Consider the following 24,767-nt stretch of genomic DNA (forward strand, 5'->3'; position numbering starts at 1 on the left):
CAGCAGTGCCCTTTGCCTTACTGCAGCATGCTGTAATTAAGGCCCTGAGTAGGGCCAGATTCACTAGCATGATAAAAAGGAGCTATTTTTGTATGTGAATTCAAACGAACAAATGTAATTTCTAACCATTAACCTCCTGAAGTAGATAACAAGTAGGTTTAGGGATAATTAATGATTTTCATAGTTTCTAGGAAAGCTTTACCAGGACTCATATATTTCTAAATTGCTGGCATATTGCCTGACTCAGGACCTCCGTGTCTAACAGGGCAACTAGTGAATTACAACACCCCCCACCTCCTAGAGCCAGCACCCCCACCTTTTTGTGGGTGCGGAGGATATGTTGAGAAGCCTATGGAGCCAATTCTCAAGTCCTTTCCTCCACAGATCCACACTTGTTCTTGTATAGGCAACTGTCTTTAAGTAGAGCTCAATACTTTGGGTGCAGTTCTCACTTCAAAGGTTCAGAGATTGATTCCCTCAAGAACTGCAGTTCACAAGGCTTACTGGAAAAGCTCACTCCTCACCCCAGGGCTACATGAAATCTAGATTGAGGAAGGACATCTGAAGAAGCAGGGAAGATGCTGGGCTAAGGATCTGTCCTGCTTCTGACAGCCCAAACACAAGAGGCACCTACTACCAGCATGGATATAAGGAGCACTCTCTCCCAAGAGTGCCCATAGAGCTGCTGTACAGCTCCACAGACAAAGGATCCACCTCCTTGGCTGTGCCCTGAAGCAACACAGTCCTTTGTGCTAATTCAACAGCCACCATCTTGCTAGATAAATTGGGAATTAAACCTACCATTTCCAGAAGTTACAAACTGAGCTACAAAAGCCACAGCTCTGTAGCAGTGGGTCACAACTCCTGTCTTGGTCAGCACACCACTCCTTGGTAACCTCACCTGCTACCAGCAATTCCTATCTCTTCCAGTCACTGCATGTGACAGTCAGATTTGTTTCTCCTCTGTTATAGATCTGAATGCGCTAACTTGATATAAGTACATATGGTTTTATTAAAAAGAGCACTCTGCACTACTGAGACCACGTTTACAGCGGAAGAGAACAACAGTTTTTTCCGAACCACCAAGCTACTGCAAGACATGATATAGAGAGATGGGAACAGACACCAAGGTAGAGAAGATTGCATTGAGTATGAAAGATGAGAAAGCTTGCTTGCAAGGAACCTGGGTTTTGTTCTCTGTGGGAGGAATATGAACTTAAGCATTCAAGCCAAATTTAATAACGCATTCCAGTGACCTGCAGTTTGTTTTTAAACTCCCACATTTCCTCCCTTCCCAAACACCATATATTTTCCCCTTCTATTGCTGATATTTCTGCAGCATCCACTACCAACAAGTTGAAGATGAAAGCTACCAAGTTAGCATGGACAAAATGTCAAAATCTTGAATGTCTGGGAAGCAGACAAATTTCAGTTTAATTATCTTCAACATATTCAATTTCATCTGGCCTTTTTAAACAGAATCACAGAAGTGCTGGGGTTGGAAGGAACTTCTGGAGAACATCTAGTCCAACCCTCTACTCAAAGCAGGGCCCACTAGATTAAGTTTCTTAGGGCACCATCCAGTCAGATCTTTTAATATCACCAAAAATATTTTGCAAGCCATTCCTCCTGAACACGTGCTCTGCAGTCCTTAAGGAAGTTATTTTAAACCAAATTTTGCAACTTAATTTCAAAGAATGCAAAGAAGTCTTCTGATAATTTTGTAACATAACACACCTTCCTGCATCTAGGAGTGGAAATAAGAAAATAATTTTCCCTACAATGACTGCATTTTTAATACTGTTCAATTTTCCGATTTCATTTTCCAATTAAAATTTTTAAAGTTCAATATATCAATTCCCACCTGGATCTGGTGTGAACATCCTAAAAGAAGATCAGCATCTATCCAGTATCAGGCACTAAATTCAGTACATTTATCACTGTGGATTTCCTCTTTCCAACTCTTTTCTCCACTAAAGGAGTTTTGTAAACTCTATGGACACTTAGACACCAACATAAGGACACCATTCAATGAAGCAGGACACATCACAGCCTCTGGTATATTCCCACCATCCATCAGTTCTGTTTCTGTCTCCAGCTTCTTGCAAAGGCTGTCTCAATTCTGCATAGTATTGACAGGTTTCGTAATAATAAAAACTCCTGTGAAGTTCACAGCACCAGCTCCTAAGAAGTACAAACTGTCAGCTATTTGGTGCTTCCAAAACACAAGTAAACTACAGCTCTGATGTATAAATATGCAGTGACAGCACTTGATTCCAACACATTTACCAGTTTACATTTAGAAAGTGCTGCAACACATGAGAACATATTTAAAAAAAAAATCCTGAAACAATGTGATTTTGATCTTCTAGAAGGTCACCATAGGAGAGTCTCTGTTTTCTAGAAGAGTTCTCTTCTGACCCTGTGATACTGCGTCAAGCAGGTGTAATTTAACAACTGATATATTTCTTTCTCATTCACTCTGAAATAGAAATACTTTATTTTTTCTGCATATTTCTCATTAAATTTTGCATCTGAAGAGATCAAGGAACTTAATCAGGTAATTCATATAATTTGGTCAGGAAGCTTCCATTCTAATTATTCATCCAATACATTAGCTACAGTATAATTGCAACTGACAAAACACTTACTTGCAAATGTACAGACATCTATTTCAGTGAGTTACTACTTTACACAGAAAAACATAAGGTTGTCATAACTGAGCAGTTTAAAAAAAAAACAAACCCAGCTTGCAATCATTTGGTGGTTGTTCAGTGGATAATGGAAAAGTGTTTAAAGAGTTTAAGTAGAGACATCAGGGAAAAAGGAATTGCATCATCAAAAAACACCAGCCTAGTTAATTGCTGGTAATGGCTATGAATAATGACAGTAGAGAGTACTGAATGACGTAGCTGAGAGGATATTCTCTAAGTCGTGATTGCTTAAAATGAGCAGTTCAGTCAATTTGAACTTATTTAGGACAGTCTGTACTGTTCATTCCGGAGCACCATAAACATTTGTCTAAAGCTGCCAGTGAGAATCTTCTATGTGTTCTGCATCCTACAAATGGTGGCAGAAGGGTGGTGGAAGGAAAGGGAGAACTGGTTCAATATATTGCTGCCCTATCTGCAACCATGCCCGTTCACCCTGGGATCATTTTGTACACACATATGCACACAAACATGAGTCTTCCTGGTGCCCCACACCCTAATTATTGATTCTTCAGGAAGACATTAATTATGTAAATAGCATCTAAAAAGTGAAAAGGCTTCTTTGGCAGACTGATTGAGCTTCCACTATAGCCACTCTAAGTGTCCTGTAAATCACTCTACAGTTGAAACTATGCAAAATGCCTTGAAGTCAACAGGAACAAGTTACTACCAGTGCATAGCAGAATCAATCAGCCTGTCATGATTTGACCCCAGCCAGCAACTAGGACCATGCAGCCGCTCACTTATACACCATCCCCTCCCCAAGTGGGATGGGGGAGAAAATTGACAGGGAAGGGAGAACCCTGTCAGTTGATATACCAAATTTAATAAGACAGCTAAAGAAAATTTTAAAACCTAACAATAATAACAATAATGCAATATATATATATTAAATAAATTATGCACAGTGCAAATGTTCATGAACACCTGTCCCATACAGCAGATCCCAGAAGAATGGAGATCCAGACAACAGTTCACACTTGAACACAATCATGCTGAACAGCTAGTCTCAGAAAAGAGAAAGCACAAAGGCAAAAGGCAAAAAGTAGAGCTGGAAAAGCTGGCTCCAGCTACATACAGAGCATGATGCTAATGGTAGGGAATATCTCATTGGCCAGCCTGAATGGAAATCTAGGTGCTATTGTGTTATGCTCCCTCCTAGCTTCTATGTGCACCTGCAGTTGGAAAGTTCAAAAAGTTCTTGGTCTCCTTGGCAACACCCAAAACATCAGTGAGTTCTCAAATTCTTTTCATACCAACTCCAAAACACAGCCTAGCTACTAGAAAGAAAAAAGTTAACTCTGTCCCAGGAAAGATTAACTCTTCCCCATGGGAAGTTTAGTGTGTGATCACATCATTGTCATAGTAAGTCCAAAACAAAAGACTATGCTAGCTACTAAAAATAAAATATTCTAACTACTATGAAGAAAATTAACTCAATTACAGAAAAACCAGCACGGAGTGCTAAGTCACAAGGACAGGGACCACTGAACTAAATATATTTGGGCTTCATCTACCTCATATTAGCCTGTTTTGAAGGATGTATATCGTGACAAATATTCATGTTGTCTGTACTTGTCACATATAATTCCCAGTTGCTCCCATTCTGGGATTATTTTCTTTGCTGAGATCTCAAGACACCATTCAGTTTGATCTCTACACTTTCAAACACTCACCACCAAAATATCTAAAAGGTTTGTGACCTAAGGGCCACCCTTACTTCAAATGTCAAATGAGTGTATCAGAAATAACACTTAATGTGAGGTGGATGGATTTATTTGTAATGCAATACATGAAGAAGATCCCCTCCTGCAAGATGTCACAGAAGAGCAAGTTAAGAGAAGCAAACAATGAACAGAACACATACATCCCTCTGTTGATGTCTGAAAGCAGCAAACTAAACAACAGCTCCTATTCCTAATGCCCTTACTTCAAGGCTCTTACTCAGAGCTGTGAGCCTTAAAACCAGCAAAAAAGAGTCAGAATAGAGCCATGGTGAAAATGGGATCGTTTCCTCTTCTCAACGTCATCTTCTCATGTACACAGCCCTGCTCCACTGAGTACAGTCTGGTTATTTTCACTATAAGCTACATTACATCCCATACATGAGAAGAACAACCCACTCCTTCACACCTATGCTTGTGTGAACCAATACTACAGGACCGTCAAACTATCAGTCTCTCTGGCTGACTGTAGAGGACAAGGGGGGGAAAGTCAGAAAATGTCAAGACTAAATCTAGCTTCTCTGGGTCTGAGGCAGCTGGTCACCAGATGTAAAATCCTGAGAGCTCCAGTAGACTCAAATCTTCCTGCCACCATGGATTTCTGAAGCTCTTCTGGAACATATTTCTAGGGGAACACAGACACTAACCAGCATGGAACAGCCACACCACTTAGAAAATTTACCCCTCCATTTCACGCTGGTTGTACTTTCCTAGGACACACACTGGCTGTGTACACTTTTGTAAGCCACTAAACTCCCTAAAAGCAGTGGATCAGTACTAAATTGGTTTGTCTCCGCTGATCAGTACAAGAGAAGAGCAGGGTAGGGTGGTTTTGCTGAGTTTCGTAAAATGTCCACAAAAGGAGGACTGAGTATTGCTCTACTAACAGCAGGAGACCACAGCCACGCCATTCTTTTCAGAGAACCTGAATAGGCATTCAGCTGGAAAAGACTCCTTACAATTGGTGGAACCTTTTTAATCCCATCTGTCCCCTCCAGGAGGTACTCCTTCCAGCTCTAAAACAGGCAGAAGGATTTTTTTAATTATTATTTTTTCAGAAAGCTCTAACTGCTATCCAAGGAATGAGATAGAGCGAGGCAATTCTGCCCCAGGGACAGCCAGGTGCTTTGCTTTGCTGCTTGTCTCACAAAAGTTATACCCTGCAATAGAGCACATTTGTATTGGATTAATGTAATCAAAGGCACCCTGCTGTCTGGTCATTGACCTATCTGTAAACAACAGATGACATGATGCCATGAGCTTCTATTATATATAATTACCTATTGAGCTATGACCATTGTAAAAGAAACAAAACCACATACTTCACATGCTGCTGTTAGCCTGTTTTCCAGAGAGGAATAAAGCCTATAAGTGCCTCAGCCTTGAGCACCATTTTCTTCTCATCTCCCTTCACTCCTCCTCGTATCTCCTCCAAGTACATTTGTGTGCTCTCCATTACACCTAGAACAGCCTTCTCAGCTGCACTAGCGTGGTCCAGTCCTTCCCTGTTCTTGCTCTTACTTCCTTCTCCTTTCATTCAACCTCTTCATATCACAGCTTCCTCTCCTCTGCCTGCACGAAGGTGGAAGATGTCTGTTATATGGATGTATCTTATCTGCCCTGGACTGTACTCACTGCAATAAAAGACCATGGGGACAGACTCCCACCTGATGTAAATCAGTGCTGGTTTGCTGGGGTGATACCCAATCATGAATCAGAGAGAAGACAGTGAAAAAGGAACACTGTTCTCTCATGTCCAGTACAAGAGTAAGATCAGACAGAACCAGCTATCTGCTAGCTCAAAACCAACAGGAAGCGGCTTTCACACCCTGCATGGTCCAGTTGTGGAGGTCCTCGCCACAGGACACTGCAAAAGGAGCAACTGGATACCTTCCTGAAAGAACAGTAATGGAATACAAAGAACTCCCCTCAGATTCAGATACTCCCTGAGCCTTAAATCACTGGAAACTAGGAAAGCATTCTGGGAATACCACTGCATACTCACTGTTTTCTTGTACTCTTTCCTGAGCACTCCCTGCAAGCTGCTTCAGGGCACAGCACACCAGGACAGGTGGAGACGTCATTTGACCCAGTAAAGGAGTTCTTCATTGACACTAGTTCACACCAGCTGAAGACACAGCATCGTGTCTCACGTGCATGTCTTACACACGCGTGAGAAGGGTCCACGTTTGCAATACTCTATAGGTGTAACAGCAGGAAACAGTAGCAGAAGTAACACCTACAGAGTATTTTGTGCTCACTAGCAATTAGCTTTTATCATCCAGTGAAATACAACTGTAGCTGCTGCTACAAGTCAGTAGCTAATATACATTTATGTCTGTGTTCTTCAGTAACTCAGAAGCTACTGGGACATGATATTCATGCAGATGTTCAAGAAAGTTTTCATTACAATATCTAGCAATGAAACAGAAGCCAACTGACACTGCCAATGACAAGCTGCTTATTTGTCTTGGCTTTGTTTCGATTATCAAACTGAGAGTCTATACTGACAAAATTAACAAAAACTGCTTTCCCTTTTTTATTTCACATTTTTGTCAGAAATCTAATGCAAATTCACGACAGAAGAAATATGATTGAGTTATATTAGCATGACCTTTTCTGCTTTATTTACAAATGCTTTCATGAATATCTATACATACAGGTTAAGTTAAATATTATCTCAGTTACTACTTAGTGTCTGAACAGCATAGATTATATAATACTACAGTAGCAAACTCTTGTATTAATCATTGAAGACCAGCTCACATACAAATAAAAGTACCAGATGTCATCATCTGGATCTTGATTAAACACAACAGACACAATAAACTGGCTTTTACCAGATAGAGTTCAGTGTTCATGTAAGAAATCTTTTTTTAGATAGCAATTATTTTACTTCCAAAGAGGTCCTTGCTTTATAAACATCTTAGACAACAAAATGTTATTGTCTGAGATGTTGTATAGAAAATACCATGAAATAAAAAAGTCAACATTTCAGAATATGCATTTGTAGAATCTATTTTGAAAACCTCTCATGAAGAACAGTAGGTTGTTGGAAATATTTTTGAAGTAATTTAATCACAGATTGCCAGGACTGCTTCCAGTCTTCATCTTGCCTGTATCAACCAAGCTCCGGTTCTTCCAAGACCACCCAATAGCAGCAGATATTTGGTCCCATACACCACGTGTGAGTGACTGAATGTTTTCAACATCATCTCTGCTGTCCCTTAGGAGGCACCGGGAATGAGCAATGAATTGAGACAATAGTAGAACGATGCATTTAGCTACCTGAATTCTTTTGTGAATGAACAAGGGTCTAATCAATTTCTACTTACCTCAGCACACTTCTGGTTTCAGAATTGACTTTGGGGGTTTCATCACTGCCTAGCAGAGAACATTAATGCTTTCATTAATGCTGAATGTAAAGACTTGGAAGGGATATTTGAAGAGATCCGAACAAGAGGGAACAGATTGCTATCAAGCTCTGCTGACAGGAAGCCATTGGTACTGGAGACAGTGAGGCTGAATTGATCAGACAGCTAGTATTTGAGAGAGAACATTTCATTAAACAGTGAAAATAAACAGGACCCAGCAGCTGTGGATCAGCAGCACTGAGTGACTCAGACCTTCGAACAAACCTGGCTTGAACCTGTTGAGGATTTTGGCCCAGCATTTCCTTTTGAGTATTAATCCGAGTTTGAAATGTGTCAATAATCCTCTCCACTGCTGCCTGGCAGCTGGATAAACAGCAGTGAGAGCCCCATCCAAGTGCTCACAGGTTAATAGCAGTAGCAGACTTCGATGCTACTTCAGCCAGCTCCGGCCGGCTGAATTACACACGCCGAGCCCCACGCCCTGGAAATCCTTCCTCAGAGCCTGCAGCTGCACCGATGCGATCTACAAGGGCTACGGCTGCTTCAGACATTTTATTCCTGTTTCCATCCCTTCACCCCACCCCGCTGCACCTCCCACAGACACCAAACCGACACCGGATTGCCGAAGTTAATCCCCCCTCGGCTGCGGAAGCAACAGGATAACACCCCGCTATTTCTCCAAAGTCTGCAGAGCAATTCTCCTGCCCCCACAGTGGCTGCGAAGTTTGCAGGGGCGGCCGGGCGTGGGACAGCGGCGTGGGACAGGGACGTGGGCCGGGCGAGCCCCCCGGCTGCGCGGGGCTGCCCGGGTACTCACATGGCGTGCAGCCGAGCGGGTGCCGAGCGGCTCAGGGTCTGCTGCCTCCCTCTCCAGCAAAGATGGCTTTCCGGCTCCGCTCCTGCTGCAAGCAATCTCCTAGTGTTGTAGGCACTGTTGCTGAGATAGGAGGGGTAGGCACCAGCTACTGAGCATGCCTGTGCCTCACATCACAGAGTAGGAAGGAGAGGCAAGGCACGGAGGTACCCCCTCCCCACCCTCATGCCAGGCAGGAGAAAGTCCTGGAGTGACTAACGCAGACGGAGCCGCTCGTTGCTGCCCGTATCCGCCTCCTCCCCGTGCCGAGCTGGAAATGTCTCGCTGGGGTGTGGTTACCAGAGCTGGGCTCATTCCAGCCAGGAGGCTTAGAGGGGTTATTTAGATGAAAACCTTTGTGTATTTCTGTAACCACCTTCTTTCTCCCTCTCCTCTCTAGAAAGGAAAACAAAAAAAAAAATCACGAGAGGTGTTGCGGTTTGATCTGTGCTGTCATGGGTGAGTACTTGCGAATGAAAAAAAGCAAGTTGTCAGGATTGTAATTCCTACCCATAACAGAGGAAAACCAGAGGCAGATAAGCTGCTAGATCAACCATTGCTTCTTAAATGATTGTGTCTCTCAGGTGGAATACAGCCATTTCCAAGGCTCTACTCTCCTGGCTTTGACTTCTTGCAGCCTTACCTCATGCTCAGCCTAGGTCCAGGCATCCAATCTCCCCTTTGAATCCCCTTCATTAACATGGGCACTCCTCTTGCACATCCCCCGCCCTTGTACAGAACAAAACTTCTGAAACAGTACATGCTCCTTTGCATTTAAACTAAGGCCATGACATACTCTAAACAGAGGCCAAGGAAGAGTAAAGTCTACCCAGTCTGTTTTTCAAAAAGTGGGAACATTGCTGTCCCAAATGATACCTTATTTCATTTTACTTGTAAAAAAATATTCCACCAGTCAATGTCTTCACTATCTATCAATTTCAGTGACAGCTAGCACAAACCTTCAAAACCAGGTGTCTACCCAGGTAAGGCAAGGGCTTACCCAGAACACAGAGGAGCTTTTATAAGTATTCAGGCCTCAGATCCTAGGGTGCTTCTTGAGGATAAAGTACATTGGCATCATCAGATCAAATCCATGTTTTCTGCATGTGGTAGCCAAAGAAAAGATGAGTTGTTCCTCAAAGCAACAGGCAAAGGTGCAGGTACTACAGGTGAGAAAAGTGTCAGTCCCAATTTCTAAACTTGATGTCAGCCACTCGAATATTTTAATGGAGAAAGAAAGTAACAGAGAATGTGACAACACCCACAGCAGTGGTACACAGCCCAGACATTAGGACATTTGGTTATTGCCTAAATCCAGGCTCAGATGCTATCACAGCCTGATTCAGATGCAAACCCCCAGCTATCAGATCTGAAGGTGAACCAGCCCCTTGGGAAGGTGGAATGCCTTGGAGCAACTTAGTCACAGGTTCCTCTTTTCCTTCTCCCTCTGCGGACTGAGAGCTTATTCACTGTGTTAAAGACTCATCATACCTACTGCCACTGGAGGGTGATTCTGTCTCTTCTACTGAAGCTAGTTATTTGCATGAATAAATAAATATCACTTAGGGCAGCATTTTGATCCTTAGTTTTCTACATTTGACCACATCACTAGGGGCTTTCTCACATATTGCACTCATAACAGCCTGGCCCTGGAAAACTTTTCCAGATGAAAGAAAGAAACACTTCAAACTGGATTTTCTCTATTAAAAGCTGGAGTTTTAACCAACTGACATGCCCTGATGACGGTCAGGATTCCTGACTATCTTCATCCATCCACAGACCATTTAGCTCAGCACTTCTCGTCTGGAATTCCCCCATAACTTTTTCCTCCTGAGGACAGTTTACTTTTCAGATATTCCAGACAAAGATATGTTTATACGATGCCCCTATAGCATACAGCCACACCAACACCTATACATAGACTTAAGCTCAACATTGGAACCACCTGCTACCAAGTACGTTACCTTCTTAGTCCTCAAACCCCAAATACGTTTGAATACTGAGGAAGTGAAAAGTTATGCATGGCTAGTGTGGCACGGAGCTCCTGGAACAAAAGGACCCACTATCTAGACTTTCCTGCCCTTTTTGTGGTATCATTTCATGTCCCTACTATATGGAGGGTGGGTCAAGTAACTATTGATGCTAGACCAAAGCTCCTAAGACTCAAAAAAATCATGGAAAACCCCAAAGCCAACATGAAACAGTTTTAATATTCAAACTGTCAAGAGCACATGATACAGTGGTTATGCTGACTTCATGCCAGCTTTGTCCTGGCTGAAGGAGAAAAAGAAATACCTACATAAGCATAAAGGTAAAACAGCAGCCAGATACTGCCTGCTTTAGCAGAAGTGTGCCAGCACAGGGATAATGCTTCAAAGATTGTGAACATAGTGCAGAACGAGCTTAAACTAGGTTGGTGTACTGCATCATATGGCCACAGCTTGCTTTAATCTGATATAGGTGAGCTCTCAAAACCAAATTAAATAACATCACTGGACTATTGCTTTACTTGCTAAAGCATAATTTCCTACCATCTAATGAAGGCATCACCATTCCAGTTCAAGAAGGCTCACAATCCTGAAGAAAATCCCCAGCTAAACAGGGGGACATTTTCAATTAACCCTACATCCCTTTGGAATTACAGCTTGCCACTGAAGGCTACCAAAGACTTTGGTGTAAGAAGAGATGCAGAGACACCCTCTGGTGGCAAAAATAATATGATCAGAATTTGTTTAAACAGCTTAAGTTTTGTTTTTGTTTTTTTTTTAGTTAAGACACAGAACTGGATCAGAAAAGCTGCATCCTGGGGACACAGAGAAATCTCTCCTAAGTTGCTAATCATGTAATTTCCTCTCTCCAGACTTCCTTTCCTGTCTGGCCTCTTTTGTCCTGTGTGTTTGCATGATGGACCTTACCACAAAGATTTTTCTCTCTTGTTCTGTTTGGTTCTTTTATCCCAGGGGATATCAGCTGGGTCAGGGCTGCTGTGTGCTGCTGCAGTTGGAGGGATGTCTGTGGAAATACTCTGTTTCTGGAAAACAATTTCCTGTATCTTTAACCTGTCAGACCTGGGTAGGGAAAACTATTTGTCTTGTTTGTAAATTGTTTTTGGATTTTGTTGTGGTTGGTTGTTTGGTTTATTGTGGTTTTTTGTTGGTGGTGTTTTTTTTTTACCCCATCCATCATTCATACTCTGTCCTGAAATCATATTTATAAATATGAAGGTAGTTACAGAGGCACCAATTCACTGCTCAGGTAGTTCAGGAATGCAAGCAGAAAACAGCAAGCATCAGTGCAAATCAGTTTTGACATCTGAAATCTTGCAAGTACTAGACCTTGCTTGTAATTAACTGGAGACAACCTACAGATACAACACTGAGGCTCCTGAAAATGGTGTTGCCTGACCTTCATCTGAAGGAGGCTTATTTTCTTCCAGATCTACAAGTATAATTCCTGTTTTAAAGACTCATTATGTAATCTATTGGTTTACAGACTCACCACATAATAAAGTCAATCTCGGGGCTACCCACAGTAGCACTTTTACTGTTTGCTTTGGCTTACAAAACAAAAAAATCCCACTATTGCTCTTGATATGTAAGAAAGGTGAGGGCAATTAATCAGTATACTGCAAGCAATGGTAGTCAAGTTGCACAAGATTTAAGCAGAGAAGCAAGGCAAAAAAAATGAATTATTTAAATGCTGACTATTAAAGTCTTCTGATCTGGCAACACATTTAAACATATAGTTAAAATATAGGAAGATTTCCCCCTACATCATTAGAATTAATTACACTGGAAACTCAACATAGCCAGACAACCTCATCTTCAAAGAAGATAAATTAAATACCATACATGTCCAAAATATTTTTTAATTGACTAAAAGGCTTTAGAAAATACCCCTTCTGTGTATCTCCAATGCTTTGTCACCAATTTTCACATACTTACCTCTGTACTTTCAATGTTCCATTTTCCTCTCTTGATCTTTTAGACAAGTGGAATTAGTACTGAAATATCCTGCAGTGAGAAACCTTTGAAGCTCACTTCTCAGAGGTACAGTAAATTCCTGCCTCCCCCATTGCTGAGTTTACTACCCACAGATCATAAACTCTGCTCAGCAAAGCTTTACCTCAGCACCACCACATGCCTAAACTGGGTCTTGAACTTGCAGATTATTTTGTCACAAGTTAAAAACTGAAGGGAAGTCTATAACTGTGAGATGTGTAATTTTCTTTCATTCACAAATTTTATTCATTCCTTAATAGCATAGTAATTCTTTAGCGACAGTTTCCTCTTACGGGTCAATGAACTGTTTGTAATTTCTTTAATAAATAATCTTTTCTGCCATTTCTGTGGGTGAAACAGGTCCAGCTTACCTAAATTCTGTTTAAAAGCTGAGTGTTTCATTACCAAGCATGAGTAGCAAGGTGTGTCACTCTTTGTTTGTTCGATGTATTTATAGTTGCTTGCTTAATGTATGTCAACATATAATTTTGGTAAATAATTATAAAACAATGAAAAACCCTTTCAGGGAGTGATCCTACAAAGCATTTGCACCATGAGCCCCTAGCGCCTGTGTATCTCCTACTGTAAGAACTGGGTAAGGAGAACTACCCTTAAAAGGCAGTTAGGGTGTGAGGGACACACACAGAGAGGGAAGAGATGAAGAGTAAAATCAGGAAGATGCTTAGTTCAAAATGGTTGTCAATTTTGCTTTTAAGCCTTTCTGTGACTTGGTTTAGACAACTGATGGAAAATATTTTGAACAGACAAGCCCTTCCAGTTATTAGGAGGGGGTGAACGTGACCTTCCAAGTCAAGCAACCAAAAGTTAATGCAATTACTAAGTACCAAATGTAGAGCAGAGCGACTAATTCAATCAGAGAGGCCAAAGGGATAATTCTTGGAGACAAAGCAATGCAACGCGGAAATGCAGACTAATCGACTGCTTTATCAAAAGAAAAAGGAAACAATTTCCAAGCCTTGACTAAAATCCCCAGTTGGTTCTTCATCTTTTCGGGGCTCTGGTTTTTGCTTTGCAGTGTTTGTTCTATCTCACATTTGTTTCACTGCTGCTGTTGTCTGCAGAAAACTATTTCATTGGCTCCCTGTTCTTTGCTTTTAGCAAACAAGGCGTCCTCTCTCTTGGTTTTCAGCAACTAGCCCTATCATGAAAGAGAGCATGTAGAGGGAAGTATTTACTACATTGGATGTCCAAGCCTACTTTCCATAATTACGTGGAATAGTAGTTGAGTAAGAATATCCAGTTGCCTTGTGCCTGCAGGATTTTTCAAAGCCGGTCTTTGCTCAATTTGATGGAGAGCAGCTTCTCACTGATCTTAACTAAACCTCCATAACCAGGACACTTACAGGTTTGTAGAGCAACGGATCCAGACATCACCAGGTGCAACGCAGTAAGGAAGAGACTTTCAAAAAGCTACTCAGACTTCTGCTTTCATCTAAGCAGGTGTTTTGTTATGACAGATAAAATGAGCTGGCACAAAGGAAAGAAGGAACTCGCAGAAGAAACTACAGGAGATGGGAAGCACAGCCGAAAGAAGCGAGAGCGGCTATTTAAGAAAAGATTTTCTGGATTGAGCCTCTTCTCTGGGTCTCCTAAGAATAAACTGTAAGTACATCCAAGATTATATAAAGTATTTCCAGCGCACCTTGCAAAAGAGCCACAGGCACCTTTGTTACCTTTGCTATATTAACTGTTTCACAAACAAGGAAACAGTTATGGGCTAATTAAACAACATGGCAAGCAAGTCACAGCCAGAAGTAAGTATGAAATGAAGGTCTCCAAACCTTGTGTGTCTGCATGTTTATCTTACATCCATTTCCCTGTGCTTCCACCCACCCAGCAAGAGAGATTGAAACGGGCAGCACCCCTACCAGTTGTGATGACCCAGGACGCTGTCTCTGGGAATAATATTGCTTCAGCTTTTGTTGCATCGATTTCTATAGCTCTAGGCTGTAATGGACAGCGGCAATGTACGGGCAGCAGCCAAAATCACTGTTCAAAATTAGTGTTACTAAGTTTCTTGAATCAGAGCACAGTTATTGCTTATGTTTCTATAACAAGCCTCTATGCTTACTACTTTTCAGAGAAAACAAAACAATAATTAAAAAGGACAAGCAATGCGAAAATATTCATTTTTTAACCAAAGAGGCACAAATGAGTTTGAGCTTACTGCTTTGTGCATGTGTTAGCTTTGAGTTATTGTCATCGGTCTTACAGGACTTCAAATTCTCTTGGCCTTTATACTCAACATTATTCACCCTTAACATGAGGCAAACTTAGGGTATGCATCATGCTATGATCAGGAGTAGCTTCCAAAAAGTGCCTTTTCTCATCCATTACAAGAGCTGTTTTCTATACAAATCTCCTAAAAAGAGTCTGTCTTTGATAATTATGAAATTACTGTCTTAGCAGGAAGTGCATGCAAGTCCAGCAATTACTCAGCTAACTACATTAAGCTTGATAGCCACAGCAGCTGGTTACAAGCTTGACATAAGATTAAAATACACTACCCAGAAATTATTCATTTTGCTGCACCGCTGAGGCACTGAACTGGAAAAAACAGTCAAACATCCAAGGAGTTAGTGAATTAGCTGAGAATTTTCTCTGTTGTTCAGAATTTCACTGAAACTTGCATTCTCAAGGCAGACAAATGCAACCGAATCAGTAAAATCATGCTTTCTGGGCCTTGATCCTTATTTGTAAGTGATGAATACAGATTTTCCTCTTTGATCTACAAAACCCAAACCAGTAATATAGCATCCTCTTTCTCATATTAATGGGAAGGCATCTTCAGACTTCACTGCATGTATTTCTGCCAAGATATTGCATGGCAGTGTTTTTAAAAAATGTGCAACGCATCAGGGCCTACACAACTTTCACAGTGGTGTAGCCAAATCAGATAATCTCTATAGTTCAACACTGATTTGCAAGCTCTTGTAAGGGATTATTATAGGCTAGTGTCTTGATTTTGAAGTGTTATTTTATATAAAATATAATGGTATATAATTCAGTAAATAGTGCTTTTCTTTCAGCCCTTCCATCTCTATTCAAGGGTAGTGCAATATAGGGCAATCTATGAGCCAGCATAATTATTAGTGCATGCAAATGGAAAAAGAACCTAGTACAGGTGAGGTCTACTAGGTCAGAGGCCTGGAATTTAGGTACACAGAGCTGTATAAAATGTTTTCATGCAAACACATGAAACTCATGCCCACAGAAACTGGTCGCCCACAGAAAAGCTGCATATTGAAGAACTGAGTAGAAAGCTCCTATTTAGCTAGTTAGGATTAAGGGTTTTGTTTACATGGTGACAAATCCTTTTAAATAATTTTATGTTCTAAAACTAATGGCTTGTCACTGCCATGACAGCACCACAGCCAGACTCTCCTTTTTCTGTCCAGTCCTCTTTTCTACAGGTGACCACACATTGCACCTGCTCCTAGTGTGTCATAGGTAAAGCCTCATAACAAGTTCATAAATCACATACTAATTGCTTCTGCTGAGCTCATTCATCTAGGAAGTGTATAGGCTAAACTTGTCACCTTCCTTTCTGACTGTTCTAGCCCTCAGGGAAGAAGTCAGCTTTTTGAAGACAAGAAGAGATGTTTACACAGGAAAGGTTCCAAAAAGCTGAAGCCAGCGCGGGAGGAAATATGCTCTTTAAGGCAGCCGCACTCTGGGAAAATGTGTCCAAAATGTGAAATCCTCGTCTGCCGAAAATGTGAGACACTACACTCAGAAAGCAGCTTTATTGCCCACAGCCTGCTTGATCACTATGACAGAGGAGACACCAGCTCTAGTGCACTGATTGCAGAAAGTCAGGTATACGGAGGTGATTAAAGATTTGGTGTGGGTGCCTTGTTGGTGCCTGACTACATCCAAAATGCTAAAGCTTGGATCCATTCAGGCTGACTGGATCCCTGGTTTGCGCAATCTGTATGCAGCGGCAGCAATTACAACCATATTGTAGTTCATACTTACTGTGCATAGCAGATGCACATTCACTAATTTAACTAGCATAACTCTGCAAGCAAAGATTTGTAAGCTGGAGCTAAAGGTTTCTGAGCTGTTAAGAGCAGGAATGGTTTCAGAAGCAGTTTCAAAGAGTTTTGTTTTTCTTTTCAAGGAAACAAAATTATCCCATTGAGCTGCAAAAGAGAAAGTGAATATTAAATGCAGAACCATGTGGTGCATTACACTTATTTGTAATGCTGAGGTATGTTTCAGTGGTGTCCGTGGTCTGAAACATTAAACTTTTAATTTATTTTTAAATTAACTAGCATGGGTGTGCAATTTGATGGGAGAATTGGGTTTCTGAAGGCTATCCTGGCCACAAACACTGCAGATTGCATTCAAATTCCCTTCTAGAACATCTGAACTTTTACAGCCTTTCAACTCCTAAATTATGATCCAGTACCTTTCCTTATGAGGAACAGTAACAATTGCAACTGAAAATCTTCTTTGGGTTTAAGATCTGTGTAGTACAGCACCAAATAAAACAATATTTGAAGTTTAAGCAAACCAGTGGAACCCACAGCTTGAGATGTCTGTCTCCATTCCCTTCACAGTGCATGGAAGGACTTGCCCAGTGATGACCAGGAGAGCAGCACGGTGACTAGCCAATACACACAGGTAGGGGTGGGTGGCATAAAGGTCTGGGCATACACAAGACTATTCACCTTTATGGAATTCATAAATACAGCTCGAGGGTGGAAGCAGCCTCTGGGGCAGATCAGCCCAAACCTAGCAGCATGCACCTTCTCCCAAGCCAGCTGGCACAACGCTATATGCAGGATGAATTCTTTGCTATTTGGCAGGGAATAGGCTAAACAGACTTGGTCTCACATTGACGTTAAGAGTTCTTTTTTTAAGCCAAGCGGACAGAACACAGGCTGGGAAGTTTGGACCTTTGGTTCATCACTCTTCCTAAGTTCCCAAGCCATTAGTCCATAAGGGAAAGGACTCTGTCTTTGGAGCTGTTCCATTTTTGTTCCACTGCATGTTTGGTAAGGGAACTTGAATCCAGACTTTTTTTTTTTTTCCTGTCCCTAGGGAGTACTTTAACTGGGCTATATCATCCATTCTTGTGCTGTGTAGTCCCCCTGCCCCCATGGAAGAGTTTCAACAAGAGGAATTCAGAGCCATGTATACAGCATTCCCACCATCCAGAGTATCCTGAGCAATACTGCTCAGCTCCTTTTCTGATATGTCAAATGAACACTCAATGCTCCTTATGCAAAGGAGGTAAAGAGACAGTTTCAGAAACTAAATGAGCTGCTTTGCCCATGTCATACAGGTGGTGAGGTCACAAAGGCACATCCAGAGAATGCTCAAAGTGCAAAGCCTGTTAAGAAAGGTACGTAGGAGAAAACATTAGGTAGGATTCACAAACAGGAATCATGTTTCCATGGTGCTCGACTGTCATTTCCGCTCATTTGCTTCATAAAAGCCAAACAATACCCAGCAAATCAGAATTAACCTTTTATATGTTCTAGAGGTGACATAACAAGTAGAGTTCTATCAGCATCTAACTGGCAGAGTTTCCCTTCTGGTTTGCAGACAGGCAGTAAGTTCCTCATGGGGGCCGTTAGGGTGGAAAGGCATCCCAGTAACAGTGGTATGCAAGCCCAGCTCAGTGAAGGAAATAGCTTTTGTTGTTGTTTTTTTCTCCTCACTTCACCAACAGTTAATGCCATTTTGCTAGGCTGTTTGAAGAACAGCTAGTAATATGAGTAGGGTAAATAAATTCCTTGGTCAGCACTGGCGGAAGCACATATCCTCTTCTTGATCAGTCATGAAGTCATGCTTGGAAAGAATAACCACAATATTTTTATTATGAAATGAGGTAGTATGAGTAGCATGGCACTCAAGTTTTCTCAGTACCATTAACTGGTAAAATTACTGCACCTTTCCTGGTTTGGCTACTGAACTCTGCTTCAGAGATCTGCTTGGGATCGTGTATTATCAAGACCACATTTGTTCTTCTGCACGCTCAGGTTTACATGAAAAAGTCCCCAGTGTCCCCACGGAAACATTAGAAAAATCCAGCTCTGCTGACTCCCCAGCCCGTGCACTAGCAGGCACTTACCTGTGCTAAGTGACCCACGTGGGCATGAGGTTGTGCATGCTGTTCCCGCAGAAGATGTCGGAGGAAGCTTTCACATCCACGCCATCTAAACCAATTTTCTAAGGACAGGCAAAGCTAGTTTTTTGAACTGACCTGTCAAACATATGAAAGATCAGCAATCCCTATGTCTTTTAATCACTTGAGATTTTACAATTGTGATCTTACTGTGACTGACTTGCAAATCTATTCCAGTTACAGAAATAATTTCATTACTCACCCAGACTATACCCACCAACAGTAAGTGGCAAGCAGACATGCCTCAAACAAAACGGTTCTGCACTGGAAACAGTAGTCAGTGTGGTATTGTGGCCAGGCAATAAATTCACTACTTTAAGCATACTCTGACTTTTATCTTGTGAGCCAGGCCAGAATGAGTCACATTTGTCTATAAAAAAAAAAATTCAACAGCCATATGTAAATTGTGAGGTCCACCAGCAATACAGCATTGCCATCTCATGTGGCAGCACCTACTAAAATTTGCATTCATCAAGACAGGTTTACTACTTCATCTCTTGACAGTATTAAGTCAGACAACTTATTTTAAAAGTTATTTTAAGAGAACTTGCCAAAAACTGGAATGCATTATCTGAGTACAACATTTCAGTTTCAGATTTTAAAGCCAGCTCAGACATGTAATTATATTAATACAATATACTGTGAAAGAATAATAGAAATACTGATCACATACGTAGAAGATTTAGGCTTGAAATTATTCCTAAAGAATAAAGCTATGGTCATAGCCTGACATATTAATTTTTAAGAGCCTGTACTATTAAATTTTCTGATTTCAAAAGCTCTAGGAAATTAAAGAGGAATATTGGACTATTAGATATATGAATAGGCTCTGTCATTTGCTCGGATGTGAATGACTTAACAAATCAACACACCACTGTCAATCAGACGAATAAAAGCACAAAAGGGAAAGAAAGCAACTCCACTGGTGAGGGGCAAATCCCTGTGAGCTCTTTCCTTGGAAATCAAATACAGGTTAAGCAAGAGTGTAAAAGTAGCAGCTGTCACCTTTTGTCACAAATCAAATGATACAAGGTAAAGAAAACAAACCCATCAACTAATCATGCAATAAAAAAAAACAACTTATCAGAACAAATGTATACAATATACACACCCTATACATACCCTATTTCAGTTGTTGTTTTTAAAGCAGTCTACATATCTTTTCCCCTGTCAGATACAAGGCAAGTCTTGAGAAGCGGAGCTGGTTTAAGTAATTTTTCCAGTGGAAATGTGCAGACCAGATTAGAAGTCCACTTAGAGAAAAGTAATTAACATGAGACCATCTGAACTGCAGGTGTTTTATACTAAAGATGTAGCTTATGTTTCTTTTCTACAGTTGCATAAAATAATAACCTTTCCAAAGCTTCTACATTTAAAAAGTTTATGTTTTTACTCACTGTTATGAACAAAATCTTTAAACTCTCATAATCTGACCATTTAATGCCTTCTGAATTCTGCAAATGGTCTAAAATAATGGCTCAGAAGAAGAAAAAAAATATGATCCCACTCAACCCAGATTAGCCTACCATTACTTCAGGAGGTAAGTACAGAAATAATGGACTGATGTGACAAAATCCCACTGTTCTCCTCTTGGATGATGAAATGGGGAGGACAGACTGCCTCTCCTACTTTTCATAGAGTGGTTTATTTATTTATGTACTTACTTATTTTGTGAATGAGAACCTGTATGCCACCAGCTGTAGCATGGATGATAGAAATTCAGGGAAAGTGGTTATCTATTTGCTAATACAATTCAGCAAAACAGTACTCCTCTCAAAACTTAACATGAAGGTATCCCAAAATTAACCTGTGTTACCTTATAAACACAGCTTCACACAAGGTTCACCTCCTGAGGTCAGCCTGGAAAAGCATTTTTGTGACATGTGCTGTCCTCTCAGCTAACTGAAGACCAAGTTCAATTTACATGAGGAAAATGTATTCTTTTCTTTTGCTGCCAAACACAGAAATACACCATTTAACAAGCCTCTAACTTTCTGTCTTGATTCTTGCTAATAAATTGCAAAGAGTAAATGTAGTGAAGGTAAAGACAACCAAATACTACATATCCCATTGAAGGGCTATAAACCAATACAAATACTGAGCAGAAGCAGTATTTTCTAATCATCTCCGAGTACTAGCTCTTTTAAAGAAGATGGCAAGGAAATCACCTTGCCTAGCTCAAATCCTTTTATAGCCTGCATTAAAGTGACATCAAAAAAAAAAAAAGATCACATTACAAACCATCTTTACTCTGTGCAGTATCCCAGTGGTAACTGAGGGAAGGTGTTTATGCATCTGGAGGTCAGTGCTACTTTCTCCATTTTGTTGACGGGAATCTAAGGCACCCACTGGAATGACTTGTTGAAAGTCTCAGAAGTCTGGGGTGGAACATGGAACAGACTTGCCTTTTTAGCTATGGATATAAAGATCAGCCTGAATGGTGAGGACAAGAGAATCAAACCACGACATAAAATGCTATTCTGCATCCAGACAGGTTCTTGACCTTTAAAAGAAACAACAAAACCCCCAAACAAAAGCAAAAAATAATACATCACTCTCAACAAAGTAAAACCACCTTTAATTAAATTCCTACGGAAAACAACATTTCTACGCAAAACAACTGTTTAGTCAAAAAGTAAATATATATAAGTTTAATTCTCTTTCAAATGTCAACAAGAATTGAGCCACCAGTGTTCCTTGGAGAACAAGCAGTAGTTAAAGTCTGTCTTGCTGATGTTCAGAAACAGTACGTTACACCTTTATCAGCAGTTCCCTATTGCACGTAACAAATTTGCTCTCCATTTAAGCACCTAAAAGCCTGGTACCTCACTAAATAAATTAAAACAAATCCAGTTTCTTCAGCAACCATCTTCAACATATATATCTTGGTAAAGCAACATTACTGCAAGCTTGTAATAAATACGGAAAGAAAAGATTAATGACTTCTCATTGGTGTTTTATGGAATGATCTTTTCCCATCAATACTTGTTTTTCCAAACATTTGTGGTTTTTGGTACATATGCTCTAAAAATCACTATGTGTGGTATATTTAATGAAAATTTTCCATACCTAGGTCAGTACATTTGCATGGCACAACTAATCTAAGATACGCATTTCAATGTAAGGCTTCTTGCTGAACCTGAAATAAATGTGCCCCTTAAGGAGCTGAAACCAAAGCCCCAGAAGCCCAATGGGAGACCATTCACCAGTGAGGGATTCTCAGACGTGTTCGGAATTGGCCTAACTTTCCTCTTACTGAAGGGCTGCTTCTGTGTGCGTTGTGTCAGAGGAACAAAATTGCGCAACCCTGAACATCTGGACACTGCATCATTTTCAAAGGTCCATCCCCCTGCCCCATCTCTCACCCCTCTCCATCTTACAGATACCTGCTCTTCTTTTGGCAGCAGTATAAGACATGAAGCAGCTCCCTGTAATACAATGATACTGTGGTTGCTATATACAGTAGAATTAATGCATCTGTGCCAGTAGGGCAGAGTTCTTATGAAAAATACACACAATATGGTAATTTTTAGCCAGATTAGGATATAAAAAAAAATTTCCTCTTCAAGTCCCAACTTTAAACAAACACCAGTTCTGTCAGAGGTCTTCAAACCTCCTGAGTATATTAGGGCACATTACCCCAACGTATAAAACCAAATATTTACACCTCCATAAAGTACCAAAGAATTTTTTAAAATGCCTAGTAGCTCTCAGCGTGCAAAGTCAGCAGAACTGATTATCCAGGATGTTCGCTATTTGTAGAGACAGTCTTGGAATCAAGCATTCAGAAGCAGAGTGCAAAAGACTCGGGCATTATTTCAGCACATTTCTTTTTGTTGTTTTGTTTTCTTTCTTGTTTAAAGTAAGTTTTGTTGGTCCATGCTACAGGTCCCCTTTAGAAACACTTATCAAGGTAACATTCAGTTTAGTGCAAATGCAAGAATCTTCTAGGATCTGTAATCTTTTCGAACTGTGTGAGCCATCCAGTTCACTTTAGTAGTCCAACTTTCCCGGAGTGCTTCATCAAACTTTTGCTTAAATTGTTTTAGTGCTTCTTCTTCACTCTTCCCTAAGGCGAGAGAGTCCTAAGAAGACAGGAAAACAAGTACTGTCAGGAATTTTAAAAACCACAGTTAAAGCCTTCTTCACCTTTCAACACAAACAACATTGTGTTTGTTTTGACACTTTTTCACTGATTATTCATTAAGCAGTACATTAGTAGTAATTTCTGCGTTTAAAGATAAAACTAAAGAATTAAGCAAATAATTTTCACCTTTACAGGTCTATGCTTGTGCAAGAGCCAAGACAGAAAACACCCCTGAAATGACTACACTTAAGATGCAGGGATGCTGAGCTCTTTATAGAATGGCTGAGAAGAATGTATACTCATAGTTTCCTTTCACTGTGTGGCAATCTGCAGAGAAATAGGAAACAAAATGTATTCATCTAGAAATCAAAACTCACATACTGGAAAAATGTTAAGTCCCACTGAGCTGTACATCTTACTTTACCTTGAGATACTGGATGTCCTTGACAGAGGTTAGTTCTGGAAGCCCTGCAGTTAACATCAGTGCAAAGAGTGTAATAAATAGGTTTCCATGTTTTCGCAGAATCAAGTATGCTTCTTCACAATACTGGCGGAACCTTCATGTTCAACCACAATGCACATGCAATGAAGACAACACGTGAGAACTTACACTGTTGACAAATATATGTAATGATTTCAAAAAAATAGGCCTAACACACATATCCTAGGAACATGGTAACAGAAAGGACTGAGATGCCTACAAAACCTCCAATGCATTCCAACAAAAATACTCCATGCCTCTCCAACAAGCCCTTAGAACATTGATAGAAGAGACCAAAAGCTTTAAAAAAAAATTTAAAAAGCATATTCTTCAGAAAAGGCAAAAAATGCCAAAGGTAATGCCAGTGTTTGACCTTACTGAGAATTTAGTAGGTGAAATGCCCTGCTGATCCTATATAGCGGACCTACGGTGGAAAAACAGAACTTCTGTAGCAGTCCCTGCCAATCCAGCCTGTCTGTACAGTAATTCCTTCCTGCAAATGTGGTCAAAATTGAGCTGTCAGATCTGTCATAAAGACCCATCATGCAGACACTTGAGAACTTGCTCAACATTCCCAAATGTGCCACTGTGCAGTGTTCAATCTGGAATATGGGAAGACCTCTTCAGACTGAGATGACAATATATACTTCAAAGAATAAATCTCTTCTGAAGCATTTTTCAAGAGAAAATGGAATCCTACTGCTATTTAAAGTATTCCATATTCCACAGCTCTTGCAATAGCACAGTCACTTAACAGCCTTTGCTTAATGGTTTTAAAAATGGAGCTACAGGTTAATTTGCTCACTCTCCAGGAGAGTCATGTTCACTGGCAGGTGTTTTCCATTCTTCTAAACCCATCACTACAAATATATGCACAGCTGCTTCTACCAGAAGAAGCCAGAAGATTTGTCAAGCCATATGCAGGTACTTAATTTCATGCCTGCCAAAAACTTCTTCCTGTGAAAACTGATAGCAAAGTGAGAGGAAAACATCCAGAATGCCCATTCTGTCAATTGGTGAGAATGAGAAATAAATCTATCTCAACAGGTAGGATCACAGGATCACAGAGAGTAGTTTTCCCTTGTCATGCGCTTTCATGTTCCACCGTAGCTCTCTAACCCAAGATGGGAAGGGGCATGCAACAGTGCTGGATTCTGAGCAGACGGCTGTAGATGACAGAGCATCTAAGGCCAGGACTGGTCAGCACACCGAGTGTACATGGATGGACAGGAAGGGCAGAAGGGAGCCTGTTTCTAAGTCCAGTGCTTCATCTCACTTGAACAACAGTCTGTGGAAACCCTCCCTAGTGCCCAGTGCTGCTGAAGGTAAAAAGATGAGCCCAGACGAATCTGCCATCTCCTGCCCAAGATAAGAAG

General features: G+C 40.7%; 2 protein-coding genes across 5 annotated transcripts in view; both read right to left on the reverse strand.

The window, feature by feature from the left end:
- LOC136104971 (vesicle-associated membrane protein 2-like) overlaps positions 1–8,919 on the reverse strand; it is a 51,226-nt gene extending 42,307 nt beyond the window's left edge. Inside the window, exon 1 of one of the 2 annotated variants that reach the window (XM_065844389.2) lies at positions 8,627–8,919. In XM_065844389.2, the coding sequence (XP_065700461.1) occupies positions 8,627–8,628 (2 nt within the window). In that variant the 5' untranslated portion in view covers positions 8,629–8,919. The remainder of the gene's footprint in view (positions 1–8,626) is intronic. The other variant, XM_065844390.2, reaches the window with a different exon arrangement.
- Positions 8,920–21,378: 12,459 nt separating this feature from the next.
- Positions 21,379–24,767, reverse strand: part of PIK3CB (phosphatidylinositol-4,5-bisphosphate 3-kinase catalytic subunit beta) — a 91,156-nt gene continuing 87,767 nt past the window's right edge. For all 3 annotated transcript variants that reach the window (XM_065845025.2, XM_065845026.2, XM_071812434.1), the window contains 2 exons: positions 23,335–23,467; positions 21,379–22,908 (listed from right to left, as the gene is read on the reverse strand). In XM_065845025.2, the coding sequence (XP_065701097.1) occupies positions 22,771–22,908; positions 23,335–23,467 (271 nt within the window). In that variant the 3' untranslated portion in view covers positions 21,379–22,770. The remainder of the gene's footprint in view (positions 22,909–23,334; positions 23,468–24,767) is intronic.

Source organism: Patagioenas fasciata, chromosome 9, assembly GCF_037038585.1.
Source record: "Patagioenas fasciata isolate bPatFas1 chromosome 9, bPatFas1.hap1, whole genome shotgun sequence".
NCBI classification, from domain to species: Eukaryota; Metazoa; Chordata; class Aves; order Columbiformes; family Columbidae; genus Patagioenas; species Patagioenas fasciata.